Source organism: Andrena cerasifolii, chromosome 6, assembly GCF_050908995.1.
Source record: "Andrena cerasifolii isolate SP2316 chromosome 6, iyAndCera1_principal, whole genome shotgun sequence".
Lineage (NCBI taxonomy): Eukaryota > Metazoa > Arthropoda > Insecta > Hymenoptera > Andrenidae > Andrena > Andrena cerasifolii.
Window position 1 is genome coordinate 12,170,982 of NC_135123.1, and position 25,600 is coordinate 12,196,581.

The 25,600-nt window shown below is 41.5% G+C and overlaps 1 protein-coding gene across 4 annotated transcripts in view; it reads right to left on the reverse strand.

Annotated features, from left to right (window-relative positions):
- Window positions 1-25,600, reverse strand: part of LOC143370325 (RYamide receptor) — a 33,462-nt gene extending 7,862 nt beyond the window's left edge. For 2 of the 4 annotated variants that reach the window (XM_076815298.1, XM_076815296.1), the window contains exons 1-4: window positions 24,184-25,600; window positions 8,258-8,667; window positions 4,379-4,629; window positions 3,974-4,133 (exon numbers count right to left, since the gene is read on the reverse strand). In XM_076815298.1, coding sequence (XP_076671413.1) covers window positions 3,974-4,133; window positions 4,379-4,629; window positions 8,258-8,667; window positions 24,184-24,226 — 864 coding nt within the window. In that variant the 5' untranslated portion in view covers window positions 24,227-25,600. Of the gene's footprint in view, window positions 1-3,973; window positions 4,134-4,378; window positions 4,630-8,257; window positions 8,668-23,187; window positions 23,292-24,183 lie in introns of those variants that run through there. The other 2 variants (XM_076815297.1, XM_076815299.1) reach the window with 2 other exon arrangements.

Genomic DNA, 25,600 nt, shown 5'->3' on the forward strand with positions numbered 1-25,600 from the left:
ATTGGAAAGTAGATATAAAAGCATCCAATTTCCTCGGAGTCTTATAAAAAAAATTTCATACTGTTCGACGTCGAACCGAGGGAAAAATCGACTCCGTGCAATTTGAGAAAAAGCGCGTATATTATACGGCATCCGGTGTCTGCGCTTGCCGTGGAATTGTTCCATGGTAATATGGCGTGAAAAGTGCTTGGTAATGCCGATGTAATGTACACTTGCGATGGCTTCTACGCTGTGCGCAGGAATTAACAGAGAATTAATTACGAGAGGTAAAATCGCGGTGTTCGACGTGTAAAATTGTTAGCACAGTTGCGGCCCTGCCTCTACGGAAGAAATTACGGGCCATCTTTTGAACGAGGAGGGAAACCTGTCTTTCCTCCGCAACGGATAATTTTCACTGATATATTGTTACGCTCCTATCACGAAACCGTGTAATTACTACGAAGACGGTCGCTAAAATATTTAAATAAACGGCTCAGGGCATAGAGACTACTTAGTACTCGATAAATTCATTAAAATCTGCTAGGACCACAAGTGCATTCTGTCGAAATGAAATTATTGTTAAAATGTTTTCTCTATGTTTAATGAGCAAATGAAATGGAAGAAAGTTACACACGCATTACACAACTCTGGTGTGTCCTTAAAAATTTAAAAACCCTCAAAATACATCTTTGGGTGGCTTAATTATTGTTTTAACCATAATCGAGATAATTTATAGACGCTAATCCGATTTAACGTTCACGAATATTTATTAATACGAATTAGAGTAAAGCTTCTAATTTTCAAGATTACTCTTTTGAGTTCCTTTTTTTCTTTATTAAATCTGTAGCACACTCTGTGAATATCAGCAATTCCTACTTATAAGACTGTTTACATTTCTGGAAGGGAGAACGAGACTGGGAAAAATATAATGAATTCTTACTTTTCCGGAACAGCGGCGGTACCGTAAAGGGTAGGAGAAATAACAAAGTGTGTATTCACAGTGGAGATATATTTTTTAAGATCTCATATAAAATTCTTTTTATTCCCAATGATAGGGAAGGAGAGAATAAACTCACTGTTTACCCGAGACTTTATGTCTTCCTTTCAATTTTACAAAGTAGGTACCGCCACCGCGTTCATTTGACTGAAGTACAATTTTTCTCTGAAATCGACCCTGATTTAATCAGATTTATTCTTTGGAGTGCAACCCGTAACACCTCCTCGTTCATGGTTGTTTCTTTTCATTCGTTCCTCACTGGACTGCAATCTGAGAATTGTGCGAGTAGTAAAAGAATCTCACGCGGGCTATTATTTTGGCATAATCGTTGTTCGATGAATAAAATATTAGTGCCCCGATTTTGTGTATACTGTTATGTAAGTTTCTTTACGTCACGAATATTTTACGAACTTACGCGGAAGCAATAAACGATCTTAGATATATCGTTCTGTTTATTCTGGAATAATTTGCAAGGAGAAGTGGATATTATGCAACGAAGGATATAAACAGGCCATATAAATAATTCATAAGAATATAACTACCAAAATGACATTTCCATGCCTTCTCGTTCAACAGCCATTATTTATTTCTGCAATCTCAAGCGCACTATTAAAATGTGCATTGCAAAGCACAGTAAATGTAACGACAGTTCCGTATCTGTTGGGATGGACGAATGAACCATAAAAGGCAATGCTTGAAAAACTTATCACTGACAAAACGACAATCCAGGTGGAAAACGCAGATAAGGGACTGAAGTGTGAACCGTTTGTTTTTAAGCGCGAAACGAATTCTAAAATCCGCTCTATCTTTCGCGTGGAATAATTTAAATAATAACTAACGACAAGTAGAACTTCGTGAAATTGCGAAATAAAAGTTTTTTTGTCAGAAACCTGACAGCAATTTTTGCAAGAATCTGAATAGAAGCCTCCAATTATTTTCGCCAACGATGAAATTTGTCGTTTCGAATGCCGGAACGTGAGAACACAACTAACGACGCTGTTATTGCTCCCATAATTATAGACATTATGTAAGGTGACTTCGTGGATTTGAAGGAAAATGAATTTCTCGCGTCGCTCCCCTTTCATTTCGTTTTAAATCATTTTTCCATGAGATTTAAGCTCCGCCACTATAAATGTCATTTGATCTTGTGCCGCTTGAAAACAATCGGTTTGTTGACGACATTCTGTTTGGTTTAAATGTTCGATGCTGTGCTTTCATCGCGTTCCCTCGCCAGCGGTGCATAATTAACGTTAATTAAAATTAATTCAATCAATTCACCACCACTACATCGCGCGAGTTATATTTAAACTCACATTCAAGCTATTACCTTTACCGTTGATTACAAATTGAATAAACATCAGTTTACGTCCGACATACCTTGGTTTCAAATGTTGACTTAAGGGATTATACCTAGTCAGGCGGCCGAAAAGGGGTGAATATTTGTGATTTTTTTTTGCAGAAGCGGAAGCATATATTTTTACAAAATATTAATTTAAAACAAAATGACGGCTATTTAAAGTTGAAATCCTGATTTTTCGGGGGATTTTTGCACGAAAAAATTAGGATTTCGACTTTAAATAGCTGCCATGTTGTTTTAAAGTAATATTTCGGAAATTCTCTCCGCTAATCGGAAGATACATTAATATACTAACGAAATCGTTTTTGTTTTTTGATTTTAGATAATCTGGTTCCGAATGGCAGTGCCCACCGCAAAAGCAAATTTTTAAAAAGGCTTCTTGAATGTCGGTCGTTACTTTATTATAAACGTAAATATTTTTCTACGAAAAATTACCAAATGTTCTTCAAATGTTGCTGTGTTAAGTGTAAAAAATTTGTAAAAATATATGCTTCCGCTTCTTCAAAAAAAATTCACAAATATTCGCCTCTTTTCGGCCGTCTGACTAATAGGTATGACCCCTTAAGGGGAGAGTGCGTGAAGTATGACGCGAATATCCCAGCAACACAATGACTGTCTTCTTTTGTGTTCCAAAGAGGACTTTGTAACAATTTATTAAACCAGGGATGTCAGTTACGACGAGTAATTATATTTCGCAGGGTAATACGGGGAAAAGTTTTCTTTTAAGATGGTACAAAGCGTAAATCATTATTAACTTTATCCTTTGTTCTCTTCAAACTTTAGTAACATTAAGCGTCCTGTTATTCCACTGACGTCGTAGTTTGCAATCTAAATAGTTGTCCCTGCTTTCCTTCATCGTTCATTAGCCGCCTCTTTCCTGGATTGCTATTTTATTACCGTAATAACTTCAACGGAGTTTCACTTTCGAGAATAGACAGCAGTCGTGCACGTAAAACGCGAACGGCGAGGTTCGCGGCTCCAAGATGGACGTGTCTCAAAAGTTCGGACCCCGAGAAACTGCAGGAGGGCTGACGAAGTCGGGGATTTTTTTTAAGAATACATACCTACACGTGAAAAATTACGCCTGACTCGCAATCTCTATTTTAAAGAAAGCGAAATATTTGTTAAGTTATCCTTTGAATTTTTTTTCTTAAAAACCAACTGGATTGTACTTTTCTTTTATAAGCAATTCCTTTCAGCTAAACGTAGCTCCCGATGTCTCGGATCAATATTGCGACGAGTAAAAATATGAAGAAATCGATGGTAGGTAAAATCTGAAGCATCGGTAAATGCACATCCAACTGCTTAGATAATTATGACCATTATTCATCCAGTTCCTTCGACGTAATTTCCCACTAAACAAGCATATAATAATTCATTGTACCCTCCAACAAGACGCTATATATCCAACGCAACCCCTATTCTATCATAATAAGTTTCGACTAAATTGCGCAGGCTAACGAAGCATTTTGAAATTTGATATTTACCAACGTAACTATACAACCGTGCTATAGAGTGAAATTTCTGTTGAATCGTAAAAGGAGCCCAGACATGTGTTTTTATATATCAAATTCTTCGTTCTTTTTGCCTTCCCTCGAATCCGATTTTCAATCTTCTCTGAATGCCACGGAACATCTTACCTTCCTCTTTGATCGAGCCATTCTCTGGTCTCTGACATTTTCGGCCTCTCCAGGAGTCCTCCGGCCCCACACCATCACGGCGATGCTGGTGTACGTGAACACGAGGACCATTATCGGGATCACGTACTGGAGAACCAACAATGCGATCGAGTAATAATACCTGTAACACAGAGACACACGATCGTCCTTTCGTAAATTCCATTCACGAATCGCTCCACACGCAGGCTTCACATCTGAACATTTTTTTACAATTTTTAAAACGGCAACTATCGAATTTCTCTGACGTCTTAAAGAAAGCATCGCCCAAATGCGTAAACGCAATACGTATGTACTACTTAATTCTGTTCTAATAACCGGAAACAAGAAGGAAAAGGAGAATGGTTAAAAAGTGGGAGTGCAAGTTACCTGTTCTCCATCGACGGCCAGACCTCCTCGCAAACGTACTGGTTGCACATCTTGTATTGCGGCGAGGGTTGCGACAGCCTGGAAACCACAGCGATCGGGAACGATATCACCATCGCGAGCGTCCAAACAGCAAGAATCAGGAGCTGCGCCTGCCGTTTGCTGAACCTCGGCTTCAGAGGCCACATAATGGCTACGTAACGATCTATGCTGATAGCCACGAGGGTGTACGCGCTGACCAGAACTGATACCGCCTGCAAATCAACGTTCATTCATATTTTCTAGCCGCTCGACGCCCGTGCGACCGCAGTTCCTGAAATTTAAAGCGGAACCACCCACTCGGCATTCGGCAAACCGTTCGCTCAAGTATTTGCGTATATCTTCCCTCCAAGATGCGGTTATTCGGCAAACGTAGATCGTTCCGACGCGTAACCGGGAGCTGCGATCATTCGAACAGAAGCTTGCGCAAACATTCGATAGATACTCGGCGAATAGCGAACGTTTGCATACGTCGCCAGGCCCACATGCGTACTTGCTCGCCGAATGCGGAATGTGTGCTTCGAAGAAACCGAATTAGGTACTTCCAGGTGGATGTCAAGAGGATGACAGGAATTTTTAAATCATTCCCACTGACTTATATTAATTTCTGTACACCCTCGATACACGTTCCTCGCTAATAAAGTTGCTAAGAAATTTGCAACCCTTCCCCCTGATCTCGTTAAAGCAGAACTGGTTAATTATTCTCTCCGCTGTTTTCATTGATACTTGTAGCAAATAAATCGAGGCACTGTCTCTTGGTCGTCGATCCCATGGAACAGAGTAACCATATAATCGATGCTTACTGGCTCTGCACGAGTGACACCGGACAAAGGAGTCTCCGATCAGAGTGCAATAATGTTTCTAAGTAGTATGAAATACGGGCGAGTAAATGTCCCGGCTCCAGTGCTCCGTCGTTTCAACGCGGTTGATTTAAATGCAAATTAGCATTCGAAGTGGGGGTGGAACGTCCCCAGGGTCATTTTGCTTTATTTGCGAACCTGCGTCGATTCTAAACAGGACTGCGCGGGTGCAGTTTCGATGCTCGTCGCCGTTACCGATATAACAGGTTGCTCCTTTGTCATGCATAGTGTGACGGTGTTATTGCGATACTGCTATCGCGACCCGACGCAGAATCAAGTGTCAGCGAGGAACTTCGAGGAAGGTTCAGCTTGCTGCTGAGGGAACATCCTTGGTGACGTTCTTGGTGTTATACCGTAGGAACGTTTATGCAAATTCGTTTGCAAACTGAAGGATAATGGCCAGGTGAAGTAAAATTGAGAATTCGGGCTGGCCGTAATGAGGACTTTTTCTGCCGCGGGGCTCGGAAATTAATTAAAAATACTTTGGCATACGTAGTTATGTGTAACAGTTTCTGGGAATTATATTTTACACCCTTAACTTAATGCTTGCGTAATAGAACTGTTTTTTAAGATATTCAGATTTGATTCGAGATTTAAATAAAACAGAATGATAAACGGAGTTAGAACTTCAAAGGATTCAACGTCTATTCCACTTTCATCATAATTCGATACTGCAATTAAAATCCCCATCCTAAATCCCTCCCGTGACAATCAACACGCTGAATGTTTTTTATCTGTAATTTCAAGTGACTTAAATAACGTGAGAAATATCGTTGCACGGAAGCACAGAAGTCATTATGAAATGGTGGGTGAAGGGTAAAGTTCTGAAGCACGTAATTAAGTAATAGACGATCTGCATCGTTAATATCTCCCAAACCACGAAGTCAGTATCACTCTGAGTACTTTTATGCGTTTCATGTGGTACTTTATAAACATCACGATGTTCTGCTCGTTGTTAGAGCAATGCAACCAGAACACTCCTAATTAAAAACTTTTTTCTTCCGAGCCGCCAACTCTTTTGCCCCCTCTCTTTTCATGTTATCTCTTCCGCACGGTCGGCGAGCACATTTTCCCCGAGTATGGAGTTGCGGGGGAGTAACAAATTAAAAGAGATAAAATTTGAACAGCCTAAAAAACAGTAGCGCGCACGCGAAAAATGAAAAATAGTAAAATGCCTTTCAAATTCCTGAATGTGGAATTCCAGACACAGCTCACGCTGTTCCAGCAGATTACCTACCAATTACTTGAAGATCCTAATAAATTCATACTCTGAAACAGAACATCAAAGCTACCACCATCACTTTTCAGCCACCTCTCGTCACCGCAGATTTGTCTTTTCACCAGCCAAATAAAGGGAGCCAGATACGCCAGCCCGCTTTTGTGCCCATTTATGCGGGCCCGTCGGTTTTGAAAAGAACTCCCAGAAGCTCGGACAGGGTTCTCTGTTGCGTTCACGCTACATTGAAACAAATTATTCTTCTAACCCGAGAAAATATTTTCGCCAACGGATTGGCCATTTATTAAAATCCCCAACGATCCAATGGTTTTTCCGTCGGCGCCTTCGCGTTTGATAAATGAGAGTGACGCGATATTAAATCCTCCGAATCAGGGGGCGAGAGGGTGCGGCGCGATGCCCGCAAGAGCCGGCCCACTTGTTTTCAAATGCTACTCGAGGTTTCGACCTTTCGACGCGGCCAATAAAGCGCGATAGAACACCACTCCCTTCCAGCGGCAAGCAATTATGCTTGTTAACGACGTCACCGTAACTGAAACTGCATTTAGATGCCCCTGATGCAGCTACTCTTTGTTCATGAACTACTAATAGCTTTTGGCTGATTCGATGAAATTCCTGCGAGCGATTTACTACACCGATGCGATTTTCTGCTTGCAAAACGACCCCTCCAGCCTCGCCAGCGCCAAGATAGATTTTGCAATACAATGGCTCACGAGGATTAACCCTTGAAGGGCGAATAGTCTGGCAGCATAATGCTGCTCATACAGACCTCAGTTATAAGCTTTTACGTTAGATCCCGGTCTTGTTATCATCTAAAATTCTAAGGTATCTTCTTCGGGATGTAATAGTAAAAGTACATAACAAATGGTTTTTTATATTGAGGATAGGTCCGAATGGACCTTGTGTCTGCCATCGGAGGGTAAAGTACACGTCGAATCGTATAATAAGAATTATAATGTTTCTTTATTAAAACTTCCTTCGACTTCAAATCACCGTTTTCGCCTGGCTTGCACGAACCAGCAGACTCTATCTATCCGCCAGCCATTGAATGGAATCGTGTATGCTCGGTATGTTTGCACTCAGCAGCGTTGAATCGGAGGGTCTCAAATAACGAGCCTGTAATCTCGAACCTCTACCAGCGATAATGGATTCGACTCCATGATAACTCTAATTTGTAGATGGGGAATTATGCATGCAGCAACTGCCTCAGCCGAGGCAGCTATAAATTCCGCGAAGAGGGAGCACAGCGAAGAATAAAACATATGGCGCTGAAATATTAAAGTTACGCGTCACGGCAGGAGAAATATGGAGGGCAACTGTAACGATAACTCCAGCATCCATTTTTTCGTACTCCCCGAGCGAACACTTTCCAGCAAATAGTTGCAGCCTTTCTCACCGTCCAGCGAGGTATCAGAAACCCTTTGGCCGTGCTGTGATGCTTTGACTAATCTCGAAAGCGAAAGTGAACTTTCTTCGCACATCTGCGCGATTCACCAAACGAAAGTACCTGTACCTTCATAAATTCCCAAGAATACGAATTTTTATCCACAGAGCAGACTCCTCGGCTCTCTTCTTCCTGCTTCGTGAATCGACTTTATCCTTGCGGTTAGTGTATTGACCTACGTTCATTAAGCAACCTCTGCCCTGTCTCTACGAGCCATTTCTTTTTCACGAGGCAACCCCGCTGCTGTACAAAGCTCGCCGACCCCCCGCGTTCTCACGCGCAACGCATTACACGTACGCATATACCTGCAAGTAATTCACAGTGGGGCAAAGTTTCTGGCCGAACGGCCAGTACTGCAGGATCAGGATACTAATAAAGCTGGGCGGCACGCAAAAAAGTGCCATCAGGATGTCCCCGAGGGCGAGGTTCACGATGAAGAAGTTGGTGACGGTCTTCATGCGGGGGCTGCTGTGCACGACGTAACATACGAGGCCGTTCCCGGTCAGGGCGACGATGAAGACGACGCTGTAGAAGAAGTAAATGATACTCTGGAACCAGCTCGTCGAGAAGATACTGTAAGAGCCCAGGAAGTGGTTGCAGCTGATTGCATCGAGTTGATCAGTCAAGTTCCACGCGCCCAGGTCCCACAGGATCTCCGTGGATTGGTTGTCGCGGCTGGCGTTCATCGTGGCTTGCCTTAGTAGATCATCTTCACCTGAAATCAAATCATTTAACAGTCATCGGACAATAGTTTGCAACGAGCACCGAAACAGACTTAATATTCGTGGCTCTGAATTTTTTCTCTGAACAGAAAACATTTCCAGCCTCCCTTCTGTGCGTATTGCCCTACGATCCTTGGTAATCAGACTGAGACGATTAATTGTGGAAATAGTACATGGTCAGGCTCCACGCACGCGGGTCGTAAAGTTCCTCAGGAATCCCAGTTTATGGTGTTGCCAAGAATAAAATGCGGTTGGAACTGCTAGGCTAGGCCATCGCATATCTGGTTCGTCTAGCAGCATCTGATTAATCCTGGCGGCGTTAATTAAATTGAGATACTGTGCCGGAGTGAAACAGAGTGGGGAATACAAAATTTCCAAAGTAATGTGTTCTGAAATTAAAATCTCTGGCGAGCGCAACGCTTCAGGCTTAATTGGTGTACTCAAGGGCTCGAGGTTGCTGAGGTTGCTATATCGGAAGCCAATGTGATTACTCAATAGGATTACAAGGAAAAATAAACCACGAAGACAATGTAGTAATTAACTTGCTTACGATGCTGTGGATACTAGATCGACGAACGAATATGCTGCTGCAGTAGGTGGTGGAACGAAATTTATCAAACTTAATGTAATTCAGAGTGCAAGCTTCATTCCCTGTTGCTGCGATTTTAGCGACAAGTAGGTAATTGAATTACCGTTTGGTGTTAACGATAATGCAGCGCGAAGCGCGCGGTTTTTGTTCTCGCGCGTTCACGCGAGTTCATCGAAAGAAAAAGTTTCGAGGCGTTCTCGCGGCTCGTTAGCTTGAAATTTTGCGCATGGAATATTAACTATGTACACAGAGTGCTCGGGGGGTGAAGGAAATAGCAGTTCACAGTTGCAACGCGGACGAGATACGCCCTGTTTAAACGCGAGCTGCTTTTTACAGCGGGAAGTAAACACGCGATTCTGCTGGGCAACGATTAAACATTATGATCCTTGTAATTGAGTAAAAGACGAATATATATGGTGTGATGAAAGCGGAAAGTAAAATGAAATGTAAATTCTGCAAATCAATTGGGATTTTCTTTTCCTTTCGTGGGGAATTAACATAGATTCAATATGGTATTTTATTAGTTTAGTATTCGGTTAATATTCTCGGCAGCAACTTCAAAGTGGATTCTAATTTAATTTGTGGTATAACTTCGAAATTAAATTGTTAATTTTATTTTAACTTAATTGTTCACAAGCATTTGTGTATACATATGTTTGAGAACGAAGTAGTAGTTGAAGATGATTATTATAGAGTTCGTACAATTTCTTGCTCCATTTAGGTACTTCCTAACAAGCCCTTGCTCCCTTATATTTCCATTCTATGTTGCATGTCATTCCGCGTAATTATTTGTAGACTAAGAATCGTGCAACAGAACAAGTTATCCAATTAAACGTTCTGTTTGCTACACCCACAGGAAGGAGCAAAGGATTCCTACCTCCTGCCTTCGAAATAATTTGATACTTGGTACGAAAAAAAGCAATTTCACGCGATAAATGTAATTCATTTCACGGTTGAATCCCTCGTTTTTGAAACACCAATTTATTTTATCCCCGCTTCGCGCAGCACAGTAATTTTTTCAAAATGATCAGGGAAAGGAATGAAATGCCATTTTCCTGTAAATCGAACGCCATGGGAGAGCCTAATGACGTCGAAGCGAGGGCAAACGGCGAACAACGAAGTTACTAAATACATCGTATCGTGAAATAGACAGCGTTGACGTTTCTCGTCAATTCGAAAGATTGCCTGGTGAAAACGGTGGATGTTTTATTTCGGAATTTTTGATTGCTGGATGCCACCGTGTTTGGAAGAAGAAATGGACATTGCTCGATGCAAAACGATTATAACCGCGGAGCATGTGCGGAATTCTGCAGAGAACTCGCGAAGCAATTCCGCGATGCAATCGTCGATCATTTAATCGATGGTGTGGAAGTTTCAGTCGCTTTTTTCCCACGGTTCTACTTCACTTTGCGCGACTGTTGACACGATTTTCAGCTGGACAGGACGACTCGTCCATTGACGTGATGGGTAAAGGTTTCGGCCGATGTTTGAATAGTCAGGTTGATTAGAAAATAACGCCGATCATTCGTTCCATTAGTTCGATGGGGGGATGAAGTGGTTCAAACGGTATTGTCATGTATATAGCGTACAAATAAAAGAAATTTCTGCTTTAAAAAAAGTATTCAGTGGTGGAGGAGATTTTGATTACTTTGAATGGAAACCTGTGCTTTTAAGTACATACGCTTGTAGTCATTTTCTTGACAAGTCACATGCCTCTACACAGTCAGGGTTACACAATAATCATATTGGGAAAATGATAAGTACATACATTGCAGAAATAAAATTTCCTTGTCAGCCCTATTAGGTAAACCCACTCCTTAATGGATTAGACGAGCAAGTAGATACACTCGATGACTGGTCAGACGTACCGAATAGTTTCACGCAGTGGACACGTGTAACATTATATTTTAACCTTCACCATATTTTCTCAGTAGACTATTTTCATATCGGACAGGGACCCCACTGTGCCTCATATAACACAAGCGATTCCTCAAATGCACGATTAATCTCACGATCGTATGGCAATGAAAGCATGATTCTATAAATAATTTGTACACCTCATCAAATATGTTCTCAAATCTGATCTAATAATGATTATTGCCTCCCGTTTTATATCCAAGATAGCTGAAACTGTTTATTCGTTTTGCCACCAGTGAACCATCAGCTATCATCGAGATAAGTAAGATAAGGAAATCGAGCTGACAAATCTGTGCAGAGATCTCTGTGTTATCTTAACACAGAGGCTGAGAAAATTTATATCCGGTTCTTCGTTCGGAAGGGCGGCCCAGAAATAAAACCCTCATTATGTTATATAAGCTTATGTAACGCGACGCTGCCAGTGGAGATGTCCATGATAAAAGATATGTTATCAAACCAATCTAGGGAAGATCCCAGTGATTTAAAAGGACACCGTGTTGGGCATGACAGTGTACCACAAAGTGGGGCTCCGATATTGATTTCTTGATAGACATCTAAATGTAGAGTAGCTATTCCCCTCGTAGGTATTGTCATCGAGCACCGTATCGACGCTCTCGATAGTCGATACGGGACACTTCAAGTGCAAGCAAAATGATACCAAGCTACTCGTCTTATAACATTTTTATTTTACAAAGGAGCATTCTCAACACAAAAATTCTGATTTTAAAAAAAAACCTCGTGTGAATGTAGAACATATTGGGGTATGTAAGGAGCAATTTCTTTTCTGCGGGTGAAAGCAGCCCTTAAATCAGAAAGTTACCATGTTTTGTCGTTTTTTAATATAACTTCGTAGCGTTGTGAGATAGAGCAAAACTTTAAATATAAGAATTGTTCCACCTCCTATGCCCTATCACTCTGCCAAAAGAAAAATAAAGTTGTATTAAGAAAATGAAGACACGCGATAACTTTGAGGGCTGAATTTACCCCTGCGGAGTGAATTTCCGCTGGAAAAAAGAGTTGCTATTTGCATATTCACGCGACGTTTCATTAAAATCAGAATTTTTGTGTTGGGAATGTTCCCTTGTGTCAGTTTTAGTTACAGGGAGTGTTGGAAAAGAAATATACAGGAATACGTCTGACAGCTCCTTTAATGGTACAGTAATGCGAACTGTATTACGAGACCTAGTAATATAAGTAGAGATTTTCCAGGCAGGATTTCATTATAATTCGTCTCGTTGTCGAGTCCTGTGCACGATGTGTTAGAATACTGGGGAGGATAGATGGGATACGGGAAAAACAGAGGTCCCGCGAAACGGAAATTAGAGACGCATGGAATTTTGCATGATGCAACAAAAATACAGTGCTGAAAATAGAAACAGTCGGGTTGGGTTGCTGATATTTCGCAAAGTCGTCCACCAAGGGGGAACTGATATCATACAGGCCATAAATTATACGCGCACGAAACCTTGGCCGAGCGAGACTGTGCAAAGTAAAAATGGGGAAAAAAATGTACCAGGCAAGATTAATAAACTCATTATATACCAGAGGTAGTTTACCATATTCATGACACATCGGAGGAATGACGTGAAAGGGACACGTAAGGAGCAATGATTCGAAAGGCGCGTAAAACGGAGCGGGCCAAGATTGATGAAGTCATTAAATGCAAGTTAGAAGCGTGACGCTTCGTCGAGAAGAAAAATGAGCGTCGCATAAATGATCCATTTGCGTACACGGGGTGTCCGATTGTAATTAATGTGGCCAAGTTTTTTTGGATAGCAAGTTGAAATACGAGTTGGATGATTTCCATGCACCTTGCATTGTCTCATAGGAAAAGTTTTTTTTTATAGTAATGGGGATATACGTGATATTGAAATCGTTATCATTTTTTTAAAAATTAGATCGCGCTAGTACTTAGTTCTTTCTCGAGACTTTTCAAGAATAGATAGCGCCAAGTTAGCTGAAGTAGTGATACAATTTTTGCTCATTAGCTATTTTCTTCGTCGCTCTTTAATAAGCTGTGGAACTAAGATACCAAAGCTTATTTGAAGAATTCGAATAAGAAGTTAACTTTAGCTCGAATTTCCTACCGTTCGCGTTAATTTAAAAATTTCGCGCATTATACTTTCGCACTAGTAGATAAAGAAACGCGGAAACAAATTAACAGCAGGAGAAGTACAAAGGGAACGAGCACAGTGTTGATAGTCCAGAGGGACGGAAACGAGCGTAGAAATTATTCAAAGTTTTCAAACCGTGCGGCGTGTGTGTTTCGTTTGCGCTGAAAATTCTTTACACAGACGATGGCAGTGTGCGCAGAAATACGCAGCATTAGCACTCGTATCGATAGTACTTTTCCATGTTACCCCGTTTCCTTTCAGCGTTCTGCTTTCACATTTCAGAAAATATCATCTATCGAGGTCCAAACGTCTGTGGGAAGGGAGCACTTTGCAAATCAACGTGTGCCAAATGTCCCCCCTGACACGCAATATTTCTGCTAGTCGCGCGGAATCCTTTACGAGATGAAATAAAAACTAGCACTCTACCACAAACTTCTCGTCCTCTCCTCCCCCCCTTTTCCTCGCTAAATATCTGCCTGTACTACGCGATATTTATCAATCAATTTTGTTACTTAGACATCTCCCATTTAAGTGTCAACAACTACGTAGGATAATGCTTCACACCTCTAAGCATTTAACTTCAACTTTATTTTGTTAACGTCAGATGATGCGTGGAAAAATTTTGGGGAAGATATTTTTTATAGAGTAACCATGAAATCTTTTGACGAAAAGCTTTGCCGCCAAGCTACTTACTGTTTGAAGTAGAACAAACGAATTTGCATATTTGCAGAATGCATATTTATATCGCTAAGTTAGCAATAGCCAGATATCCGACACCAAGTTCTTTAATCTCGTTCCGAAGAGGCGGGGAAAAGTCTAAGGATTTACTCTAGGCCGTATCACGTATAGACGACGAATTCCGATGTCCTTTCCGAAGGATTAGGATTACAATTTCAGCAACTGTTGCCAACAACGCTAAGCAGGGGTATAACCACACTTTGAACTAATCGAACTTCGTACGTTCGCGACGCCAGAGCTACGCTCTATTGGCAATCGCGTACATATCCTGCGAATATCCTTGGAAGCTTGCCGCGCTGTTTCGTGATATCCTTTTTCTGCCTCACCCCGACTCCCACTCCATGGAATGTAAAATACCGCAGTTTAAAACTATGAAGGTTTGGGTTTGGCGTTTTAGAGATAACAGGCACTTTAATTCCTCGCGTGTCGAAAGTGAAGATAATGTTACTGGAATAGGAAGATTTGCCGTTAATTTTATCGAAGTAGTGTATGCACAGACGAAGGGGCGCGTGTGTTTGAACGATGTCCTATCTTTTAATGGAATTTCGGTGAGTCATTTCCCCATTTCCATCACGTTACTTTCCTACGGAAGATCTGGATGTCCTCTAAGAACTTTTTATTCCTCTTGCCCCTGACCGCAGTTATTTTCTTATCCCGCAGGAATTACACGTTTGCTGAGTTGATATCCCATTAAATCGAAACAAGAACGGAAGAGATGGAAAAGTCAATTATGTGCACAACGTGCTCCTATATAACTTCCATTAAAAATTATTCTTTACGTGCAACGCTTTAAATTATTCCTCCATCGCATATTGTAATTTTATTCTTTTCGATCGAAATGATCGCACTTCAAGTTTCCATACGAAGCAGATGATCATTCGATACGAAGGTCCTTTTAGCAAGAATCTGTCGCTCGCAGCACGGAAATATAAGGGATATCGAGATATTAAAAGGATTTCGTGTGTCGGGCTCGATACGTTGACAAACATTCGCCGGGAAATGGAAAAGTAATTGATTTTCCTGTACTTTCGCTTTCAGTTCCCGATATCGATCCGGGCCGTTTTAAATTCTGCAGGAAATTGTCGTTTAAAGCGATTCCAGAGATACAGGAGTTAGCCAGAGGTGGTTAAACTTCGAAGACAAATTTGATTTCCATTCGTAACGAGCATGGACTATTTAGCCGGCTGGGAAACAGATATTTGCAGCGACAGTATTAAATCGTTAAACGAATTTACGCGTCGTCGGAGCTCGTTTTCGCGCGTTTGCATGCCTGTTTCCAGTGCGCTTTTAGATTCTGAATTCATTACGCTGCCACACCATCGTCCATTTCTCCACGGTTCTTCTACTTCAGAATTACTGAAATTTCCATGTAACTTGCGAAATTTCGAAAGGGTGGTAAATTTAAGGGTGACCACAACTAATCGTAAGTTATGTCTGTCGTTTAGAATTTCAAAATAAAAAATAATATAAATACAGTTATTTCAATTACTACGTTAGTCCATCTTTCCAAAAACACATGTTTCCAAAATCATTGAACATTCAAATCTCCAACCCCCTGTCCTGAATCTACCAAATCAATGTCTAAATTGATACACTTTGATAGATAACCTTCGATGAACCTTCCTTTAGAAATGAATTGAAGAGAATCTAAAATAAATTCTCAAGGTGAACGGAAAAATCTACTTTCTTGCTTGGAGGGCGGAATAAAGGATTATTTCCTCGACGGTCTCTGCTCGAAGGAAGTGTCAGGCGGATAAAGACTCAAAGGTGACGTTTTTATGCAGCAGCATAAGCAGAAGCATCCGTCGATCTCTTCAGGGGCACTTTTAATTTCGCAGCGACAAAGTCTAAAGCGTTTTTGCGCCATTTCACCAAAGCCGTCGAAAGCCAGCTCTGCAAAGCGACGCCCTTGAATATTTAACAAGATACGCGGCGGCTTGTCGCTTTTCCCCTTCCGTCTTTCTCCACGCGAAACGCTTTGCGCCTTGCGCTGCGCCCCACAGCGTAATTTCCACATTTCCGCGTTGTTTCTGCATTCGCGGGGCACACCTCTTGTTTGCGCGGAGCGCTGTTTACGAGAAACAGTGCCTTAACGTCTCCTGATGAATTAATGGCGAAAAATTTGTGCCACTACTTAGCCAACGTGCAAGCTGTTGCGCTGCATAATTTCAACGCTCTCACCCTCTTTCTGCGGGTTTTGTGCTCTCGCGGGACTGGTTAGTTATTCTCTTTACGCGGGGTGTAAAATAGAGTGTTGTACGCTAGTGTTTCTAGAATTACACAGAATATGAAGGGACCGTATTGTTTATATGCATGTTTATTATACCATATTGTTTCATAAAGGTTTAATTGGCGAAGTTCCTGACGCTAAGGCGACAAATCTGATTTCCTTCGTGAATTGTAAGAGCGAGATAGCGATGGGGACATTTGGCGCGTCAATCTTCAAGGGTATTACTAACTACTGTTTGTTTCGGGGGTTATTTGGCCTCGAGGGAGACGTGATGAGAAGGAACTGAACTTGTTTGGAGGCGCAGGCATGTCACGCACCAGGGCGGTTTTGACTTTTCTAAGGGATAACATGTGTTCTTAAATACTTATGTCCGTGGTCACGTTCCGCACGAGTGAAACGAAGATGCTTAATTATGATTGAAAGGGGCGCAATGAATTTTCGAGGATGCACCTCTAACATTATGATTGGTATAACATGGTTTATTTATTATTGATGATACACTTGTAATCCAATTTGAAGTTCAACGAAAGACACGTCCGCGTCGTAAAGTATCGACAAGTGTCTGACCATATACTGGTCGTTTCTACTCGCCCATCCGATGCGGCCGTGAAGCACTTCGCGAAAGGAGCACAAACGGAAGTCCTATCCCGTCTCTGCACCTATTATTTTTCCATTTCATGCAATCGTTTCACTCGTCGATAAATAAACCACAACTCAACTAAAAACACATGTTATAAGTAAAATAACAAGACATACCATCATGTGGTAGACAATTATCTCCTAAGTCTTTAACAAACAACAAACTTCATATGCCCTTCAATTTTAGTAATATTATCCTACGACACCTTTAACTTTCCACTCAACATAAATATCCATTAAAAACTTCTCACGAATCAGACAGTTAAAGTAACGAGATCTTCGCAAACACTATCCAATCCCAACGAATTGATTCCTACTACTCCAGCCTGTTCTTATTACTCTGCTTCTGTTACTCTACTTTCTAGAATCTCGAAGATCGTGCTGTCTGTTACAATGCAAAAACCTCTCCATGCTCCGCCCTCTCCCCTTCTCTTCCGTTCCTTCGTAAATCAATTATGTTTATTCGACGGATTAGCATACGGGCATACATGCCGTGATCGGGTAGACACGTGTTATAGACAGGTTGCAGGTGAATTTTACACGGTGCATTATCCCCGTAGCCGCTGCGTAAACCCCGGCAACGTGCACAACATTAAACGCGTAACCATAACACTCGAGATATCGCGTGTTAGTAAATTACACTGCGGACGGGTGGAGGGATAAACGATCGATATTTGCTAATGCCTCGAAACGGTGGCCATCGTTCCTGCCGCAATCTAAGTCGCCGCGGGTGTGTCTCCGCGTGGCGTGTAAACAACGCGGGCACGTCGAGCAGCACCTTTGGTGTACCTGCTTCGGACCAGTTTAACATTCGGTATGGCACTGCAAATTTCATGCATCGCGGTGGTCGTGTATTTCTTGACAGGACGACTTTATTGTAGCTGGCAAACTTTGTGAATTTCCATGGTGGGGTGGCTGGGGTCGTAGTGGTCAATTTTGTTTGCACTTTTCATTTAAAGGAAATTGCAATATAATAATAATAATAATAATAATAATTCTTTCTTACACCAGTAATAATAATTCTTTATTACACCACGAATAATAATTCTTTATTACACCAGTAATAATAATTCTTTATTACACTAGTAATAATAATTCTTTATTACACCAGTAATAATATTTCTTTATTACACTAGTAATAATAATTCTTTATTACACCAGTAATAATAATTCTTTATTACACAAGAAAGAGAAAAATAGTAGAGTTAGAAATGGGCCTAGTTATGCAGGAAGCTACCAACCCTCAATGCCCTGAGTAAATTTAGTTTGAAGATTTTAATTGTTAAAGAACAATAGCTTTCTTTCTATTGGGTATATTTTATTTCTTGCCTTGGAGCGAGGAAAAATGCAAACGGGCGAAGCTTGGTTTTATGAATATAATGAAATTATATTCCGAATCTGATAAACTCGAGACAAGTGGCATTCTTTCCCAAATGCTACCAAGGTCTTGATTAAGGTTGCCAAACTTTCCGCATTAGAGCAGCCAGGGTTCGCAGGACTAATGGTAAGGAGCACCGAGCACAAGTGCAAGAAATTGCTAAAATTCGCTCGTAAGGGGGCATCTTTCGCAAGGTGTGCGCAAATTCGCGAAATAATGGACCTATGGAACGGGCATACGTATTACGTGTACACCGGTGCTACAAAGAAGTTTTAAAACACAAACGCAGTCATAAATATACCATGGTATTGGAAGAAGAAAATATATTCCACAATGGAACCAAGCAAATTCTTATGCACTCTAAGAGTCATTTAGCTGTGCTTTTGTTTGAAAAGGAGCGTTACTTATTACCTACCTATCAGTGTTAAGAATGGCTTTACGTCTGCAGTGGAAAGCGAGCAGAGATCATGTTCGTTAGCAGCCGATTATGCCTCATTATAAGCGTTTTAAATGAAAAGTCGTTGCACTAATTTGCCACGACTGGCATCGTGATAAATTAACAGAGGCAGCGTTTAACCAATCTCTCGTGAAGAGATATGACTCCAGTGCTCGGTTTCCACTCATTAATATTTATAGAGCGCATGTTAATAAATTAGTGGAACAGTGCATGGATATTTCCATACCGCATCGAGTTATTCACCAAACCGAAAGTACTAGACAGAATGCATAAGTAGGTATAATATTACATAAATGAAATTCTGCTTTCAGCTCGGTGTTGTGCGATTAAAGGTACTAGATATGAAACGCTGGTGCGACAGGGAGAAAAATGAGGGAAGATTTGAGAGAAATGAATCGCAGCTTTGTTCAGCTAATGGAGAAGTGATATGGAACAAAACGGAACGCAGCTCATCGACCGATTCCGATTTCGCGATCCAGTAACTGTGGTTATTACTTTGACGTGCTACATTTTATTCTTTCTCGATGTAGAATTGTTTCCCTCCGAGAGAAATAATATTCAGACTCGCGGGCAATCGTAGGTTGTCGGAAATTCTGTAAGATTCAAGAATACCTACCCTAAATCATCTTCGTTCGTGTGAGTACCATCGATTCTTCGGCTTTATCGCGGCAGATAAGCAGTTGCCGTGAAAAGACGCGTGCTTAGCCGCTATTTATCAGGTCGAGTTCGGAATAAGCGCACGCAATTCTAATCAATCGATCTGAAACGGTGCACAGAAGCAACTGGCTGTAGTTCCACAATGGCACGCAATGTCTCGTGCGGGAATTTTAATGCAATTACAGCGAGAATAACGTGTTTTTAATAATGTACACGAAATTCTGCCCCCTTGGCTTTAGGTTCCAGCTGCTAACGACCATTTCAAGTGCGGTTACATGTTCAAGTGTCAGCGTTGATCGAGTTCCCAAATTATTTTCCCATTTCGTTTCGACCTACTGTTTATCAATATTTTCGTTCCTTACATTTCTCCATCTGCCCTGCTTTCATTCGTCCTTCTAGGCAGGGCTTGAAAGCTGTTATAATATCGATTTCGGTTCTCCAAACGATTATGAAGAACCTTTGTTCTGAATAACTGTTATCAAGAACCGAAATTTCCAACTATTATCTGTTTCGGTTACGGTTCCTATTTCCCTCCTCACATCGGTTCCATAACTGTTATTATTTCGGTTCTACATCGGTTCCGAAACGGTTCTAGAATCAATTCTTGCATCGACTTTTCCCTAATTCATATCATTAATTATTGTAGCTGCAGGGTACTGTAGATGAAACTTGTAACTTCCTATTCTGAATAATATAGTATCTGTGAATGTAAAAGATATGTAGCTGATTTATTTATTTCAACGCTTCATTAGAAATCAATGACATGCATAAAAGTGCAGGTACAATAATGAATGATATTAATTTTAGGGTAAAGTCGGTGCAAGAATTGATTCTAGAACTGTTTCGGAACCGATATGAGAAGGGAAATAGGAGCCGTAACCGAAACAGATAATAATTAGAAATATCGGTCCTTCAAAACAGTTATTCGGAATAAAGGTTCTCCATAACCGTTTTCATCAGAACGGTTATGCAACAGTTTTAAACAGTTATTTTCAGAGCCGTTTCAAGCCTTGTTTCTAGGTATCAAGGATACCTAGTTTATGTATACTTAAGCAAGCCCGAATGCAAAATAGCAACTCGATTGTAACGCGAAGCCTTAGAAAGCTTTCTTATCAACCTGTTTAAATGGCTTCTTTCAATGGCTGATTTGAACGCCCCATAGCATTAAGAATCCTGTAAAAGTGTCCGTTAACGGCGAGATTCGAAAGCATGTCGACCACAGTTGTAGTTCCATTTTAAACGAGATGAACGGTTGAATACCTTGAGAAAAATTATCTCGGAAATTTTCCCGTTCTTTTTCATGGGTTTTATCGCACTCGTTGTTAACTGTCTTGCCTTCTTCACGACCACTACTCGAAGAACTGACTGCTCCTCGTAAGTGATCGCGAAGAATGGGGAAGCTGGTTAACCGTTCACTAGGATTGGCAATGCTGTCCCGTTAACCGTGCAATTTTGCAAAACGATGGCTTGGAACGAGGAAGCTTGTCCTTCATCCCGCGGAAATGGAGGCATACGGCGTACGTGCGCGCACAATTTCACCTTATTCCAGGCTTTAAGCTACGAGGAGGGTGTCATTTACAGCTGCGAACACGACGCCTAGCTAAAAATTATTTCACCATGTAGCCAGAATTTCCCCAAGAAAATTACTTCCCATCCCCCTCCTACGCGGGGCCGTCGCGAAATTTCTGGCCATTTTGGATAACGCTTCTACTTACCGGATTAAACCGTTTCGCCCGGGGCTAATTATTACTCGGGCCCAAGAAACGCGTACACATTATTCTGAAAAATTTGATTAGACGCGCAAGCTCGCTCCGGCGGGGTGCGTTACTTCTCCTTATCGCCAGCATTTCACCGCCGAAAAACTGATTTACGCCCTCGGTTAGAGAATTTCGTTTTGCTCCGCTAACACTGGGAAATTTATCACCGTCTTTGTATAACTCGTGAAAAGATATACCTAGGGAAGGCATTGCGAAAGTTACTCATTTAAAATTCACCCGAATCGGTGTAGCTATTATCGTTCGTACGAGAACTTGACGAGTGCTTTAGAGAGAACTTGTTCCTAGACATCGTGGCTAAATTTTAGTTCGAGTAGCACAGTAAGAGAGCGCCTAGCGATATGTACTTGTGCAGACATATCCCATACAAAGATTCCCCGTCGATTCACTTTACTTGATTGAAGAAGCCAGGAGATCCAGTTGCGCAAACATTTACGTGCACGTAATCCACCTGCTATCAAGACGACGTGCCGAAAACGTAAGTTTCGCGATGGAATCTAAGTCCAACTACTCGGTTTCAGGGTATTCTTAAAGAGGGGAAGGGGGTTGAATGGCTTCCCGAAGTTGAAGAAGTACGAGGTTTTACAACTCAGCCGCGATGTAGGTATCTTTAATTGAACTTTCGAGCGGAACTGGCAGCTTCGCGAATTGTCCCTCAAATGCGGGTCTATAAACAGTGAAGACAGAGCCTCCCTTTTTTATTATCACAGGTTTCGAGGCTGTAACGGGGAGCTCGCTTCGACCGTGCGCGTTAAAGTGTGATCGATGGAAGCAATTCTCTGGTAAAAATTCTATTACTCATATCGTTCCTGCGACCCTCTCTATATCGATCCCTTTCCTCCCTTCGGTCCAACTATTTCTTGAAAAGAATAGTTACTCTTATCGACTTTTAAAAAATTAGTCTGCAGAGTATCGAGAAGCCACCCTCTACTTCCGAATTACTGTACTCTGGCTGGTACGGAGTGGATTACCCAGAGACAATTATTAGAATAAACAATGATAACTGGCGTTTAATAATCCCTTTTCTGTGATTCGTAGAAATGGAGTGAATTTTGGCATTGAGCTAAGTAGTCCTTCCGTGGAAGAGCTGAAATGGCTATCTCTAACGAATGTTATGCGTTAAACAGCCGGGAGGCTTACATTTCAGCTGTATTACTCCGAGCATATAACACTGGGAAGCATAGCCTCAGGGTGTGTGTGGGTTGAAATTTCAATTAAATGTCTGCACTCCCGCGTACGTCTTGCGTGAATTAATTGGACAGATGTGAAGAAACGAAATTGATAAACTGAGAGATTGTGTTTTCCATCACCCTGCAATTTCATTAATAAACACCCTCAAATACCTTAAAACAAATCAGCTTTCATGAAAAAGATATATCCGTCGGGGGCGTTTTGCAAAACCGTCGATACTATGTCCCACATTGCCTTTTGTATATTCAAATTTAAGAAAAGCATTCGGCTATAGCAGTCAAAATAGCCCACCCTTATTCGACGCACAAATAACAGCGAAGCGGCGAACGATAGTTGAGAACTCGAAATATTTCTCAACAATGAATTGTAACTGTGCAAGTACGGGCTGCTTTGCATAATGTATGTACATTCAATATGAATTTCACTACCGTCAAGGGAGCTCCAGTGACTTACTGATTCTTCTACACGGAGCGCAGGAATTGCCACCCCCTTTTCCCTGCGGGAAGCCATTAAGCGTACAATATACGTCACGTTAAGAGCACAATTGCTCCCTAAGTACCACAAAAAAAACCCGGAAAATTTGATCCTTTATTTCATAGCCTCTAAATCCACATTGAAGTAATTTACGCGAACCAACCCCTATTATCCTATACAAATCTGAAATAGGCAAAGTTTACTTTGTCACGTTCCAGTGTGTCTATACAGGCTCCTGAATGTCAAAATTCAATGTATTGAGTAAAGTAATCGTCGCTAAGAAAAGCATCGTTATATTCGTTATTGGCAGACTGCACATGCAACTCTATCAATTAGGTAAGTGGTTGGACTCACTTTAATATCACTCCAAGTTCATTCACCGTTGTAAATCGTCGACAGGAGAAGCTCGATGGTAGAATAATTGAAAACGCCCATACACGAATAAAAGTAATTGATTTCTACTAGTTCTGTTTGATTTCTCTTGATTTAAACTGCGAAGCTTCGAGAGTGTACACCAGTGCAACGTGATTGCTTGTGACTTAAATCTACACTTCAAAGCATTCCTGTTTCATTATGAATCACACTGTACCATAAAGAGCCCATGTCGCAGTTTGTAAAAGATGAGCACGAGAGCAATTATCCTGATAAAACATATGCGGATGTACAGCGATACAAATAATGGACGCTATCAGTGGACCTTGCAAACAGGCAAGATAGTAAATTGATAAACATAGGTGACCATGATGAACAAGCATGAATTGCGTAGTGACCGAAATCCAAATACTTGGAGAAAATATCATTCCCATTGAACTTGAAATTATTTAAACAAACGAGGCTTCATTTGCGAATTTTTATTTCCCACAGTTGAAAGATTCGTGTACAAAGTCAATTTTTTTTCTATTGTATCCCTAGTAAAGTACCGCTCTCTTTGATTTACATTATACTTATTAGTACAACTATTGTATAAACCTGCAGAAATTAATATTAAACACAAATCCCTCCAACATAAGTGACAACAGTTATATACTGTAAAACAGAGAAGAATTTCCCTGAAAGCGTCACCGCCCACGCGAAGAATGAATAAGAATATCTTTGCATTCTGAATCGTGTAAAGGAAAGAATTTCATAATCGCGAAAAGCGGCTCGAATTAACTAGCTGTTATTTCAAGAAGAATGTACTCGTAGTTCGCGAGTAAAAATCGCTGCTGCTGGCTTCGTTTCGTCCTTTATTATTCCAATAAGAATTCGCTGCGGCACAACGTGGTGCGGCAGGAAGACTCGAGTTAGGAAACGGAAGTTTCAAAGAAGCGGAGGATGCAAAGGGGAGAAAAAGTTTATCACTTTCCACACCTTGTTCAGTCGACGAACCTGCCAGATCCCCGTCCTCCAACATATTCTGCTCCCCTTGACTCCTCCGCAGCTGTGTTCCTCTACTTCGGATTGAGATTTCGACGTCCCACCTGGGGAAACGTTTTAAAGGAAGCCTCCACTGTGCTCCATTCTGCTCTGATTTCTTCTGCTACCGATATGAACAGGAATATTTCTCGCCTATTCTCCTTGCTGCGAACGAAAGTCCTTTAGACTGTTCGTAGGTGCTTAAAGGTCAACTTCGACCTCGGGGTCGGTTGTACGCGTTGCAATTAACAACCCTTAACGATCCATCGCGACTTTCAACTTCTATCGGCTCTATTCGCTACTTATTGTTAGCACTTAAATTTAATTCCCAAATTCAATCGACCTCGGTCATTGCGGGGCACACTGGATCTTTGATGACGCGATTCGTTTCCAAGGAGCTATTTAAATGTCTCAATGGTTCTCTGCTGGCACTATTGAGCTTTATTTATTTTCAATACTCTTTGCGTTATTAGATAGGTAAGTTTTCTTTTTGTTCGCGTTACCCGGTACAATTCCACGCTCACCAAAATGTTCGCGCAGATGCGTCGTTAGAGAGTCAATTAGTTACGAATATTTTTCAGTGAAAATATCGATTGGCGATCGGACTGCCGTTACTCATGATTCTCGTCTTGTTCCGAGGAAGTGTGTCGAATAACGACTTCCACGATCCAGTAAATCTCGTTACGGACCATATACCCTTTGCGCCTCTTCGAACCACGCGCCCAGTATCAAACTACCGTAAATCTACTTAACATGTGCTTCCTACACGAGGCTAACACAGTTCCATTCCATTAAAATCTATTCTTACAGAAACTCTGGAGAAATGGCACCTCCGCAAGTGCTCCGCTTATTTTGACATTAGCCGCGAATAAGTAAAATATGACCCCTAACAGGCTCCACTACCAAGTATCAATTTTCATCCGAAAACACAGTAGGTACACCGCGTACCAGGATCACCTGTTTCCAAACTCATTTCATTCTCTTCGCAAAGAGCCACCCCCGTCCTCCGACCATGCTTCGCCTTTCCTTTCACTTCTGGACTCCAATTTAAAAGTCACCTCACGCGCCGCACCATCCTTCCTTTCCCGTAAAACAGGTGTCAGGTTTCACTACGCCGACTGCTTCGAAAACCTCACGCGCGCACACACGCACACGCCGCCTCACTAATCACGCGTCGAAGTTTCCCTTATGGGGGTTGTTGGTTGGCGCGCGAAGAAAGTTTCGCGAATCGCGGCTGCCGGCAGACTGCGAACTTTGTCGAAAGGACCAAACGGGGGTCCAGGAGCGCGCACCCTCGCTGCGCACCCCTATCGTCAACACGGTGTTCCGTTTATATTTGCCTGTCACGGAGAGTTCACGCGGGATTTGCCAG